Source organism: Pongo pygmaeus, chromosome 2, assembly GCF_028885625.2.
Source record: "Pongo pygmaeus isolate AG05252 chromosome 2, NHGRI_mPonPyg2-v2.0_pri, whole genome shotgun sequence".
NCBI lineage: Eukaryota > Metazoa > Chordata > Mammalia > Primates > Hominidae > Pongo > Pongo pygmaeus.
In genome coordinates this window covers 62,176,416-62,191,105 of record NC_085930.1, presented here as the reverse complement: position 1 = coordinate 62,191,105, position 14,690 = coordinate 62,176,416, and the positions used below count along the sequence as shown (strand labels likewise).

Sequence of the window (14,690 nt, the reverse complement as noted above, 5' to 3'; positions counted from 1 at the left end):
GCACTGAGATGGGGACCCAAAGCCATACCTTCCTCCTTTACTTGTCCCCACCTCCCAGCCCCCATGACCTCAGGGTGGGACTCTTCCAAGGAAACTCAGGTACCATGGAAAACAGTTTGGAAAGTCTCAAGCTAGATCTCTACTGCTCAACTGAGATATCCTGGCTACCCCAGCTTTCCCCACTCTGGCCTGCCCATGTTTTCCCTCGACTGAAGGAAGAAATCTCGACTGAAGAGAAGAAAGAATGACAAGACAGCTAGGATTCGGGAGTGAAGACTGTGGCTAAGGTAAGGGCTTCCTCTCTGATATGCATCCTAGAAAATGCAAGGTAAGGTAAGGGATAGTGTGGGAACAGGCTAAGAAACGTGTCCAGTAATAGAGGAAGTGTTGAGTGATGGGGCATCCACAAAAGGGCACACTTTTCAGCCATTAAAAATCATGTTCTTCGAAGGATTTGTAATGTTACTGGAAAGGGTTCATACTATAATGTTAAGTGAAAAAAAAAGCAGAATATGACTTAGTTAATTATATGAACACACTAAAAGACTGAGGAGAAATACACTAGATTGCTAACAGTGATTTCCTCAGGGGATGGGGTTTTATCAGAAAAGGTGAACTTTCTCCTTTAGTCTTTTCAGTATTTCCTATAGTTTTTCACAGGATCACTTTATAACCCACACACAAGTTTTAAGGGTGTGTCTCCTTTTTTTGAAGGCGCTTTCACCCACAGTTCCCCCTAGTCCCTGCACTCCCTTGGCCAAGCAGCTTAACATCTGTCCTGGCAAGTCTGTGTGGGGCCTGGGCCCTTACCAGAAGGGTTCCTACTCATTGGGACACACTCACAAGTTGTCGTCCCTGGGACTGTCGTCTTCTTCCTCTGGTTCTTCCTCCTCTGCCTCACTACCCTGACTACTGTACACTGCTGACTTCAGAGTGGAAGGGATTTCCTGAATATATCTGTTGACAATGACATCCTCGGCATCCTCATTCTCTCTGTTCATCCAGAAACTCTCCCATCGGCTGTAGACAGTAAGTAGTTGTTCAAAATTACATTGCCTAGAACTACACTAAAACTATAATTTAAAATCCTGTCAAGGAGCCCCTGGGGGCCGGGTGCAGTGACTCATGCCTGTAATCCCAGCAATTCGGAAGGCCAAGGCAAGGGAATCGCCCGACATCAGGAGTTCAAGACCAGCCTGGCCAACATGGTGAAACCCTGTCTCTATCAAAAAAATACAAAAAATTACACAGGTGTAGTGGCATGTGCCTGTGATCCAAGCTACTCGGGAGGCTGAAGTGAGAGGATTGCTTGAACCTGGGAGGCGGAGGTTGCAGTGAGCCAAGATTGCATCACTGCACTCCAGCCTGGGTGACAGAGTGAGACCCCGTCTCAAAAAAATAAAAATAAAATCAATAATAATAATAATAATAATAATTAATAAAAGGAGCCCCTGAACCCTACCTGGAGGAGGACAGCCACCAGGTATACAGGGTCTCCTGCTTCTCATGAATTAAAAATGGTAGCCTAGAGCCACCAAGTCCTCTGCAGCCACAAATCAAACAGCAGGAACTCTGGGGCCTTTGACAGCATTAGACATGCATGGTACAGCATGGGCCAGAAAAAATTATTCAGGAAGAAGCATAATAACCTTCCAAACAACCTTCTAAATCAAGTAGGCAACCATCTGTAAAATGACATTGAGCTGGTAAACAAGTAGGACCTTTCATCTACCTTCAGAGGACTCTGTAAAGGATATTGATGGTTTAATAACATTATAGGATATATAAAGAGCATATAGGGTCAGGCGCAGTGGCTCACACCTGTAATCCCAGCACTTTGGGAGGCTGAGGTGGGTGGATAACCTGAGGTCAGGAGTTCAAGACCAACCTGGCCAACATGGTGAAACCCCATCTCTACTAAAAATACAAAAAATTAGCCAGGTGTGGTGGCAACAAAAAATTAGCCAGGCGTGGTGGCAGGCACCTGTAATCCCAGCCACTCAGGAGGCTGAGACAGGAGAACTGCGTGAACCCAGGAGGTGGAGGTTGCAGTGAGCCGAGATTGCGCCATTGCACTCCAGGCTGGGCAACCGAGCGAGACTCCATCTCAAAAAAGAAAAAAGAGCATGTAATTAGTTTACTCTCAAAGTCACGTGGACATAGAAAGGAAAGTGTGTATAAAATCTGAGAAGGTAGGTGCCAATTGTTTGTGTATCTCTAGGCTTTAGGGACATCTGTAGACTTAATTTTGACTTTCTGACAAGGGCAAAAAAAGGCTCATGAAAAAGCTATTTATTAACAGGTGGGCACATATTCTGCCCAAACTTGGAGGGAAGAACTAAAAAAGGAAAGGCAAAAATAAAGCCACAGCAAAGAGCTCCACTATTGATTCATAAGGAAATGGTCCTGCTGCATCACTCACACACCACACACACACACCATACTCATGTACATGTGCACGTACACATATGTGTGCGTGCACATGTGCGCACACACACACGCCACACACACACTTTGGCCTGGCCTAAATAGCTCATCTGCTTTGCTAAAATGTCCAGGATTCATTCCAAAACTCAACTTTTGAGGAGGCTCTTAACAAATTCCATACATTCTCAGGTAGCAGGACTGTTAAAAAAAAAAATTCATACAAATGGGACAGGTTCTAAAACAGACCATCCAAGTGAGGTGAGAAGCCTTTGAATTTAGGGAGACCTGAGGAAGACAAAAAGCCCTTCTTCATGATGGTGTTTGTTCTAGAAGGAGGACAACTTTAAGAGTACCTTGAAGGGTTCCAGCAGATGGACCATATTGGCGAGAGGGAGCCCCCCGGCCGCTCGATCTTCACTTTCTCTTCGCCATTTTTGTTCCGTATGCTGATGATCCCATTGAACATGCCCAGCGCCAGGTACTGACCATCATTTGTCCAGCTGTGTACACAACCAACAAAAGGCATGGGGATAGGGGAAGCACCCCACAGAAGGTAAAACTAGTGAGGATGATGCCTTGGTTTGAAATAAAAGTCTGATGAGGCAGCAACAACTGGGATATGGTTTCATTATCGCCGGTCCTGACATAGAGGATCAAACTTAAAATGCTATTTAGTTCTGTAATAAACAGTGAGAAGTGAAGGCACCACTTGGTGCCTCTTTCTGAGCTCCCCCAGCCCTCTGTACATACCTCTATGACAGCCCTTAGCTTGTGCCTACATCTCTGGGCCAGCCACCACTTCCCACTCTCCATCTCAATCCCCTCCCACTTAAAGAGCACCTTAAGAACAGACTTGGTGTCTTCCAACCCCTAGAACAGTGCTTGCTTTGTAGAAGGTGCTCAACAGATGCTGAACGGAAGGGATATACTCCTAGAAGCTGAACAGCAAGAATAGCTACCATTTAGAGTGTCTACTGTACACCAGGTACTGTCCTGCACGCTTTACACTCATGAGTTTGTGTGCATTTCACAACAATCTCGTCAAGTCAGTATTTTTATCCCTATTTGTCAGATGAGGAACGTAAAGCTCCAGCTCAGAAAGATTTAGTAACTTTCCTGAGGTCACATGGCCTGTCAATGACAGATTCTGGATTCTAATCCAGGTCTAGCATCAAAGTGTGGGAGGGAAAGCTTTCTTCCCCACACATGCTCCTGGACAATGACAGCCTCACATTTTCAACAAGCCTCCACTCAGTATAGCTGGATGTTAAGGCTTGTTGCTAAGTAACTGCATGAAGGCAACTTGTAGTTCTCTTTTGTTTCATGATCAAAGGCACAAGTCTTTCCTATCGAGGAGACGAAAAAAGAAGAAAAAAGGAAATACAGGGGCCTAAACCAACTACTTAACACAAGACCTACCCTGCTGCATGAAATAATTGAATTTTGAGAGTCTATGTGGAAGATGAAGGAACGTAAATCTTATCGTCAGAGCTGCACTTACCTGCAGCAGATGATCTTGCTGCTTGATTTGTGTTTGGAGACAGACTTCTGTTCAGGAGACCACAACCCTTCAATGCACAATAATATAAAAGGAGATGGATTGGTTGGAATACTACCCAGCAATGAAAAGGAACAAATAATTGAAACATACAACAACTTAGATGGATCTCCAGGACTTTATGCTGAATGAAAAAACATAATCTCAAAAGGTCATATACTGTACAATTCCATTTATATAACATTCTTGAATGACAAAATTATAGAAATGGAGAACAGATTTGTGGTTACCAGGGTTTGGAGATAACTGGAGGTAAGGTGAGTAGATATGACAGTAAGTGGTAAGTGCATGGTGATGGCTTAGTTCTGTGTTGCGCTGGTGGTAATCTACACATGCGATAAAACAACAGAACTATATAATATACACACTTTGTGCCAGTATGTTTCCTGGTCTTGATATTGTATAATAGTTACATAAGATGGATCCACTGGGGGAAACTGGATGAAAAGTACATAGACTTCTTGGTACCATCTTTGTAACTTACTATGAATCTATAATTCTTTCAGAAGAAAAATAAGATAGATTGGTAAAGTTCTAGCCAACTTTTCAGGGATTTGACTCTCAAAGAAATGACAATTTCACTGTTCATAACTCTGACATTGCAACCAGAGTATAACCTAGCATTTAAAATAACAATGATGATTTCCGAAAATCTAGTTTTCTTTCATAGGTCTCAATCACAACACATGACTCTATCTGAGCTGTGCCTCTTCCATGGCACACTGGTCACCTAAGGCTTGCTCCCCCCTGTCCCAGATGCCCTGGCTCAGTGCCTCATAGCAACAAGTGTATGTCTAGACAACTTAAGCAAATTCTTCTATTTGCCAAGTTGCGAAGTACAATCAAGAAGGTAACTCCAGTGCACAAATACATGGCCAAGTGCAATATCAAACAAGTTATTTTTTGCCTTTCCCCTGGTCCAGAATGCTTCCTCCAAACATTTTGACCTGTGCACATGTTATCTGTGTTCCACTAAGCCTGCCTGGAGCCCCCAGCTGGGAAGAAACCCCTTCCTCCTGGGCCTCCTTCAGCAGTGCTTAACAGAGCAGGCTCTATATACAATCACCTGGTCTAAGGTCCAAGCCCTGGTTCCTCCACTTGCTAGCTAAGGGACCTCTACCTTTTTTTCATCAGTAGGGTGGGAATGAGAATAATACCTGACACCTCAGGGGCTGTCATAAAGCTCAAATAGAAATTCATTTCTAATCCTTACAACAGTGCCTAGCACACTGCAAGCATTCAACAAATACTAGTACTTAATATTATATTTTTTAAATCCCACTTTCCCCTAAGACCACAAGCTCCTTGAAGGTAGGGATTCTATTCTGTCTTTTTAATATTCCAGTGTAAGCACACAGACCAGTGCTTCACATGAAGAAAATGCTATAAAATGTTAAACAAATGACAGGCCTTTCTCCATGTATTTATACAATTGGCTTTCAACTCCATTCTCTCTTTTGAACCTCAGAACCAGAACCGTATCAGTGAGACACGGTGAGTAGCATGCTCCTTTTAGATAAGGGAACTGAAACACTGAGAGGGATTAGGCCTCTGACTCCTCCTCTAGTGACTTCATTGTATCCACTAGCAATGAACACAGACTGATAGAGCTGAAAACAGAATCAACCATTAATGGAAATAACCTACAAGCCTCTGCCCAATTTCACTCCCTTCCTCCCTCCAGACATTTTACTGACACCTCTTTTGTGCCAGTACTACACCAGTGCTGTAATGCTGGCATGGGACCGTGGCCAGGATGAACTCCTCAAGGTATTCAGCCCCTCAGAGAGGACAGCTACAGCCACCTGAACAAGTAATGATGACAAACTGCACAAGAAGTACAACTGCAACAGTGAAGAATTTCACATATACATAGATGGTGGGTCAATACAAAGGTGAGGACAACTGCACTGTCTCTGCCAGGGTGAGTCAGGGAAGGCTTCCCAGAGGCAGCAACACCAAGGGAAGGCTTCCCAAAGGCAGCAACACCAAGTTATGCCTGTGCCCTCCCAATCTTCTTTACCATTTCCTTTGCTGGGGCCCTTCCTGTAGTCTCTGATGTCTTACCAGAGTAAAGGTCACCATTCACTGTCTTGGTTTCCACACAATTTAAAGAATAACTGTCAGCCTCCCCTCAGCCATTGAAGGTAGAGAAGTAGTATTAACTCTCTCAGGATAAAATCACCACATTCTGAGTGCATTTCAGCATTTTTAGCCCAGATTTTCAGTTATTCCAGGACAGGACATCAGGAATCAGAACGTACCAAAGTCACTGGAGGAACAAGATGCCAGTTGATGAGTAATAGGATTGTAGGAGACACATTGTATAGCATCATTGTGCCTAGGAAGTAAACAACTGTAGATTACTATGCAGCAAACCACAAATATTTCAGTGGCTACAACTGAAGATTTTAATGAGCCCACAACCTCTGACTTTAGACCACATGCTCTTCTGCAAGTGACCAACAAAAAGCACAGAAATTAATTCTCCTACTCCTAAAGAATTAATTCTCCTTCTCTTCACCCACTGTTTTCTTATTTGTAGAGATGGGGACTCACTTTTGGCCAGGTTGGTTTTGAACGCTTGGCCTCAAGCAATCCTTCCACCTTGGCCTTTAGGTGCTTTATTTGTGGCTGTTACTCTTACTGTTTTGTGGAGGCCCAGAAATATAAGATGGAGGTGCAATGAAGACATCACAGACCAAGATCTAGAAACATGACAAATCCTTAGACAACAATGAAAGCTGAGCAAATCATGTACCATGCAAGGCGTCTCAACCCCAGTTTTAGTCCTTCACTTGTGGGTAATACTTTATTTACAACTTCACTCATTCATTCATTCCTTCAAAACTTGTTTGTTGATTTGTACACCCATGTTCATAGCAGCATTATTCATAATAGCTAAGAAGCAGAAGCAACACAAGTGTCCATCAACAGATGAATGGATAAAGAAAATGTGGTCTATATATACAATGGAATAATATTCAGACTTAAAAAGGAAGGAAGCTGAGCCCAGTGGCTCACACCTACAATCCCAGCAGTTTGGGCGGCCAAGGGAGAAGGATTGCTTGAGCTCAGGAGTCATAGTGAGACCTCGTCTTCATAAAAAAATAATAATAATAAAGAAAAAAAAAGGAAGTAAATTCTGACACATGCTACAACACAGATGAGCCTTGAGGACATTATGTGAAATGAAATAACCCAGCCACAAAAGAACAAACATTGTATGACTCTACTTATATGAGGTATGTAAAGCAGTCAAACTCAGAGAGACAGAAAGTAGAATGGTGGTTTTCAGGGGCTGGGGGTAGGAGAGAAGGGTGAGTAGGTATTTGAAGGATATAGAATTTTAGTTTAGCAGGATAAAAGAGTTTGGGAGATTGGTTGCACAACAATGTAAATGTATTTAACATTAAACTGTAAACTTAAAAAGTAGTTAATATGATAAATTTTATGTCATGTATATTTTACCACAATTGAAAAGAGGCCAGGTGCAGTGGCTCATATCTGTAATCCCAGTACTTTGAGAGGACTTCTTGAGCCCAGGAGTTCAAGACCAGTATGGGCAATAAAGTGAAACCCTGTCTCTAACAAGAAAAAAAAATTTAAAAATTGGCCAGGTGTGGTGGTGAGCACCTGCAGTTCCAGCTATTTGGGAAGCTGAAGTAAGAGGATTATTTGAGCCTGGAAGGTTATAGTTGCAGTGAGCTAGGTACCACTGCACTGTAGCCTGGGAGACAGAGCAAGACTGAAAAGGAAGAAAGGAAGGAAGGAAGGAAGGAAGGAAGGAGGGAGGGAGGGAGGGAGGGAGGGAGGGAAGGAAGGAAGGAAGGAAGGAAGGAAGGAAGGAAGGAAGGAAGGAAAATTGGTGAGTACCAATTATGGGCTAGGCATTGTATCAGGGACACAAGAGTGAGGAAAAAAATAGATGCAGTCAGGAGATCGAGACCATCCTAGCTAACATGGTGAAACCCCGTCTCCGTTAAAAATACAAAAAATTAGCCGGGTGTGGTGGTGGGCGCCTATAGTCCCAGCTACTCGGGAGGCTGAGGCAGGAGAATGGCGTGAACCTGGGAGGCAGAGCTTGCAGTGAGCCGAGATCGCGCCACTGCACTCCAGCCTGGGCAACAGAGCAAGACTCCGTCTCAAAAAAAACAAAACAAAACAAAAAATAGATGCAGTATCTGCTCTTATGGAACTTACAGGCTGATGAGCAATACTGATCAGTCACCAGAATATACCTAAAACTGCAGTTGTGAGAAATGCCTCGAAAGAGACCTGCTCCAGTCTAGAAAGGCAGGAAAGTCCTTACAAAGAAACTGACATTTGAGTCTGAGATTTGCAGGGTAAGTAGGGACCAACTAGTAGAGGAATAGGGGAAGAACACAGCAGATCCCCAATAGTAAGAGGAGGCCTGGAGCACACTGACCCCAAGTTTCTGACATTTGACACTGGTGGATATAAGGCCATTCTCTGAGACAGGGACACTGGAAGATGACAGGTTGGGGGTGGGATAAAGTCTACAATGTCAGATGAACTGAGATGAGCTACATGAAAGCACCTAGCCCAGTGCTGGCCATGCCAGTAAGTGGCCAAGAAATATTCATTAACTTATTCACTACTCAACCTTCCTATACCAACCACATACACCCACACCTTAATTTCAAGTTCAATTTAAGAGAAAAAAGTTTTCTCCTACATCTTTTCTAAGAGGCTTTTGCTGCAATTATTCAATAAGCATGAAACTCATAATACTGTACACCTAAGTTACTTACGTGTACTTCAGAATGCCTTCCAGTTTTGATGTCCAGATAATAACGCTTTTGTCAGCTGATCCAGAAGCAAAGCGCTTGCCTAAAAGTGTTTTTAAAATGGAAAGTCTTACATTTTATCTTAAACCAGCATTTCCCAGAGAGAATTCTTTAGAAAACTGTTCTTTAAGGTACTAATAAGTGTTAGCTTCTTTACTACTTCTTATCAGTACTGGGAGGCAGGACCTTGGAGTCAGAATATTTGGGTTCCAAATCTGCTTTGTCTGACACTGAGTAAACAAAGATGTATTGGGGGCCTACTACATGTAGCTGTCATGTTCTATGCTAGGGATTAAGTAATGATTAAAACACACATGATCCCTACTTTCATAAAATTCAGTCTAGTGTAAGAAGTACACATCAAATTAATCTAACACAAATACAACATGGTAAGACACGGATCCTATGAAAGAGAATAACTGGGGAACCTGATTTACTTTTTTACTTAAATTTTTATTTTTGACAAATAATAATCATATCTACGTACGAAGTACAATGTGATAGTTTATATACATACACATTGAAGAATGATTAAGCTAATTAACATATCCATCACTGCAGATACTTATTTTTTTATAGTGAGAACATTTAAAATCTATTCCTGGCTGGGCACAGTGGCTCACGCCTGTAATCCCAGCACTTTGGAGGACTGAGGCGGGTGGATCACGAGGTCAGGAGATGCAGACCATCCTGGCTAACAGGGTGAAACCCCGTCTCTACTAAAAATACAAAAACAAAATTAGCCGGCCTGGTGATGGGCGCCTGTAGTCCCAGCTACTCCGGAGGCTGAGGCGGGAAAATGGTGTGAACCCGGGAGGTGGAGCTTGCAGTGAGCCGAGATCGCGCCACTGCACTCCAGCCTGGGTGACAGAGCAAGACTCCATCTCAAGAAAAAAAAAAAACTATTCCTGTACCAGTTTTGAAATATACGCTATTATTAACTATGGTCACCATGCTGTGCAACAGATCTCAAAAATGTACCCCTTTTGTCTGACTGAAACTACCCTTTGGTCGACATCTCCTGGCGGACCTAATTGAGATGAGGGAAGGTTTCTCTAAGGATGAGATCCTTCAGTGGAGACCTAAAGGATGAGCAGAGCTTAGCCAGATGTAGAGAGGAGACAGACCCATCCACATGGATGGAACAGATGTGCAAAGGCCCTGAAGCAGGAAAAGCCTGGCATGTCTGAGGGAATGAGCGGAGTCATCATGGAACAGAGGGAAGGGTGAGGTGGGCTGTGGAAGGATCTCTTGGGACCTCAGGGACACAGCAGAGGCCTTGCTCTTTATCCTAAAGCAATGGGAAGCCAAAGAAAGGTTTTAAGCAAAGAGTGATAGACCAGATTTGCATTTTCATACTACTTGGGCTTTATGAAGGAACAGACTGGAGAGAGGCAACATATAACAAGTAATTTGTTATTAATTACACTGTTACACATTTATAAGCATTTGGAAGAGGATCACGGTACCACGGCAGCAAATAACGGTGTCTTCACCTACTCTGGTGAGAGATGAGGATTAAGAGTTAAGTATGTGCCACATTCTGTACATCTTAAGGACTTTTAGACTTTATTCACAGGGCAAGTGGAAGGTGACCTTGGGCAAGTCACTGTTTTCTGAGCCTCAATGCCTTCATCTGAAACACAGAGGAACAATATCTTCCTCAGAGTCTTTTTGTGGGAGTCAACTAAGATAGTATCTGTAAAGTACCTTTTTTTTGAGACTAAGTCTCACTCTGTTGCCCAGGCTGTAGTGCAGTGGCACGATCTTGGCTCACCACAACCTCCGACTCCCGGGTTCAAGCGATTATCCTGCCTCAGCCTCCCGAGTAGCTGGGACTACAGGTGCCTACCACCACACCCGGCTAATTTTTTGTATTTTTAGTAGAGACGGGGTTTCTCCATGTTGGGCAGGCTGGTCTCGAACTCCTGACCTCAGGTGATCCGCCTCCCAAAGTGCTGGGATTACAGGCATGAGTCACCACGCCTGGCCCTTTTTGAGATGGAGTCTAGCTCTGTCACCCAGGCCAGAGAGCAGTGGCATAATCTCGGCTCACTGCAACCTCCGCCTCCCAGGTTCAAGCAATTCTCCTGCCTCAGCCTCCCAAGTAGTTGGGATTACAGGCACACACCACCAAGCCCGGCTAATTTTTATATATTTAGTACAGACGAGGTTTCACTGTGTTGGCCAGGCTTGTCTCAAACTCTTGACCTCGTGATCCACCCACCTTGGCTTCCCAAAGTGCTGAGATCACAAGCATGAGCCACCACACCTGGCCAAGTACCTTTTACAGTAGCTGAAATAGTAGATATTAGGGTGAGCCGTATGATATTGCTGCAAATACTAAATAAACAAAGAAACTGCTCTTACTATTTCCATCACTCCTCCCTCATCCTGGTAGGAGCAGGTGATGGTGATGAAAAGCATAAGCTTTGGGCTCAGAGTCTCTGGGTCAGAATTCCTAGAGATCTCATTGACCAGCTGCATGACCCAAACAAGCTACTGAAGAGCTTTCATTTCCTTATTTGAAAAATGGATACAATGTTAGTATTTACCTCATGGCTGGTGTGAAGATTAAATGAGTGTATGTATGTGTGTACATACAGTTGACTCCTGAACAACATGAGTTTTAACTACATGAGTCCACTTTTATATGTGAATTTTCTTTTGCCTCTGTCTCCCTGGCACAGCATCACCAATCCCTCTTCCTCCTCCTCCTCCTCCTCCTCCTCGGCCTATTCAACCTGAAGACAGTGAAGATGAAGACCTTTATGATGATCCACTTCCATTTAATGAAGAGTAAATATATTTTTCTTTTTTCTCAATTAACATTTTATCTAGCTTTCTTATTTTAAGAATACAATATATAATACATATAATATTAAAAATGTGTTAACTGTTTATGTTACAGGTAAGGCTTCTGGTCAACAGTAGGCTATTAATAGTAAAGTTTTGGGGGGTTCAGAAATTACATGCAGATTTTTTATTGCACAGGGAGTGGCACCCCTAACCCCTATGTTGCTTAGAACTGGGCCTGGAATAGAATTTTAAAAATTTAGCTATTTCTATTATTTCTTCATATTATATTGTTTTTCTTGAACAAAAAAACTATGTCTTACATACTTTTATATCATGGTTGCTCATTAAATACTTATTAAACTTGAGCCAGGCATGGTGGCTCACGCCTGTAATCCCAGCACTTTGAGAGGCTGAGGTGGGCGGATCACAAGGTCAGGAGTTTGAAACCAGCCTGACCAACATGGTGAAACCCTGTCTCTACTGAAAATACAAAAATTAGCTGGGCATGGTGGCGCGCGCCTGTAGTCCCAGCTACTCAGGAGGCTGAGGCACGAGAATCACTTGAACCAGGGAGTGGGAGGTTGCCATGAGCCGAGATCGCACCACTGCACTCCAGCCTGGGCGACAGAGCGAGACTTCATCTCAAAAAAAAAACAAAAAAAACTTAATAAACTTAAGGGAGAAATCAGAAACAAGCAGACTTAAAGGGCAAAGCTGGAATTCAGTATATCTCAATCTTCAGGTCTAAGAGGAAAAAACCAGTTCTGAGGACTAAAAGACTTCTTAATCATTATACAGGTGTCATGAAGAGGCAGCATGATACACTAGAAAGAACGAGGGCTCTGCAGTCAGAGGACCTGGGTTAGGCCTGCCTCTGCCACCATCACCTGTAATTGCTCCAAGTCTGTTTTCTCATCTTTGAGCAGAGATAAGAGTCCCCTTGCTGCCTGCTTCAGAGAGTTGTTGGGAGCATCAAAAGAGATGTATGTGACAGGACTCTACAAAGTGCTGTGCAAATGCCACTACTGATGGGTCACACTCTGACATCCTCAAGTGCCTTAATGGTATTGCAGGTCAAAGAGCCCTGCTATGCTTATAAACACCAGAGGCACTAGAGGCCCAGTAGCTCTTCTGTACCTACTGGGCCTTATACTGGGCCCTGAACTGACCCACATTCCTCAACAGCCACTAGGATGAGACAGAAACAGTTCAGCTCTCCAGGCTCCCTCCTCACAGGTCTCCCTAAAACATTATTCTGAACTTGAACTCAAACATGCACACACACACACATACACACACACACACACACACACACACACACACACACAAATATGACTACCATGGTATAGCACACCAGAAATTAGTTTTGTCTTTGGGCCAATCTGCTGCATGGCCTTGGCAAGTCATATGACTTGTCTTTTTTTTTTTTTTTAGAGACAGAGTCTAGCTCTGTCACCCAGGCCAGATTTTAGGGAGCCTCACTATGTTGCCCAGGCTGGTCTCAAACTCCTGCCTTAAGCAATCTTCCCAACTCAGGCTCCCAGAGCTTTAGGATTATAGTAGCATTATAGGCATGAGCCACCGTGCCCGGCCAGTTGTTTATGTCTTTATGCAGGGCTAAAGTGAAGAGACTGGACTAATCAGACTAAAATTATATGCATGAAATTCTGCATATACATGAAGAATTTGCATCTTTCTAGAAAGTGGTCTAAAGCTTCCATCTGATTATCAAAGAGGCCCATCAGCCAAAAGAAGTTAAAAACCTGGGACTGGAATAATCTCCAAGGTTCATTCAAGCATTATAACATTACAATTTTGTGACTTCTTGGCAGTGGCTACAGAATGTTATCTCTAACGTTATCCATTTGATACATGAAGAAATCGTGACTCAGACTCAATAACCAGCTCAAACTCACAGAATTCTGATGTTGGGTTGGGGTTGGAACTCACAACTGTCTCATTCCAAAGCCCATGTTCTTCCCACTAATCCTATGCTGTGGGACAACATGGATTTATTTTAAAATAAATTTAAATCTCAGTTTCATGCACCATTTCCCTTCCTTCCCAACCCACCTGGTACCCCAACTGTAACAATCCTTCAACCCCACCAGAACCTACTACTTCTCCATTGCTGTCCTCTCTCCCTTCATTATTCAGCCAACAATTCAAGGTTAATATACATAATTATTTATCTGTATACACTTTCTGCTCCCTTGCCCTCCTACTTCATCTTCAAATGTGCTTGCAAAACTACCTCTGGTTAAATTCACCTCTTCTGCCTCTACAACTATGCAGCTCAAAATGGCTGGAGAAAAAGACACAATCACACCAACTAATCTCACTTTCAATTCATGATCACAATCTTCAAGAGGGCCCTTCATGTCACTGGGGATCTCACTACACCTCCTGGGTCCACTCACTCTCCCATTCTCTGAGGCAGTGACTTTACACTTTTTCCTTTCTCTTCAACTCTCTGAAACCTCCCTTCCCCATTGTCACTCTCAGTTGATGTTGCTTCCTATTTCACTGAAGAAAAAAAAAATGGAATTGAGAATTTCCATTAGATTCCTACTACCACATTGTCCCCATCTGCTGGCCTCTGCAGTTCCTACCATGCCCCTATCTAAAGCAAATACCCCGTCTATGCCCTAGATCCCATCTCCTCTTGCCTACTCAACAACTCTGTTCCAGCAGTTCTCTCCCCTCTCCGACATCATCAACTTTTCTCAAATTCAGCATGTATAAAACTGAATTTCTGATCTTCAACTATAACTTTTCTCTACCTGCAGTCTTTGCCATCTCAGTGACGGGGCAACTCCAACCTTTCAGTCCTCAGGTCAAAAACTTTGACTCCTTTTTCTTCACAGCCCATATCCAATCTGTCAGACAATCCAGTTGGATCCACCCTCCCATTATATCCAGAGTCTGATCATTTCTCATCACCTCCTCTGCCCCCACAGAGGTCTGAGCCACCATCACCCCTTGTCTGGATGATGCTTCCTCACACAGATGTCCCAACCCTCACCTCTTGCAGGTTGTTTCCAACTCAGCAACTAGAGGGATCCTTTTAAAATATAAATCAGATCAGGTCCCTC

General features: G+C 43.4%; 1 protein-coding gene across 42 annotated transcripts in view; it reads right to left on the bottom strand.

The window, feature by feature from the left end:
* Nucleotides 1-14,690, bottom strand: part of IFT122 (intraflagellar transport 122) — a 79,437-nt gene that overhangs the window by 52,178 nt on the left and 12,569 nt on the right. For 18 of the 42 annotated variants that reach the window (XM_054482180.2, XM_054482179.2, XM_054482183.2 and 15 more), the window contains 5 exons: nt 8,761-8,839; nt 6,250-6,326; nt 3,929-3,995; nt 2,781-2,927; nt 844-1,020 (listed from right to left, as the gene is read on the bottom strand). In XM_054482180.2, the coding sequence (XP_054338155.1) occupies nt 844-1,020; nt 2,781-2,927; nt 3,929-3,995; nt 6,250-6,326; nt 8,761-8,839 (547 nt within the window). The remainder of the gene's footprint in view (nt 1-843; nt 1,021-2,780; nt 2,928-3,928; nt 3,996-6,249; nt 6,327-8,760; nt 8,840-14,690) is intronic. The other 24 variants (XM_054482188.2, XM_054482189.2, XM_063662628.1 and 21 more) reach the window with 5 other exon arrangements.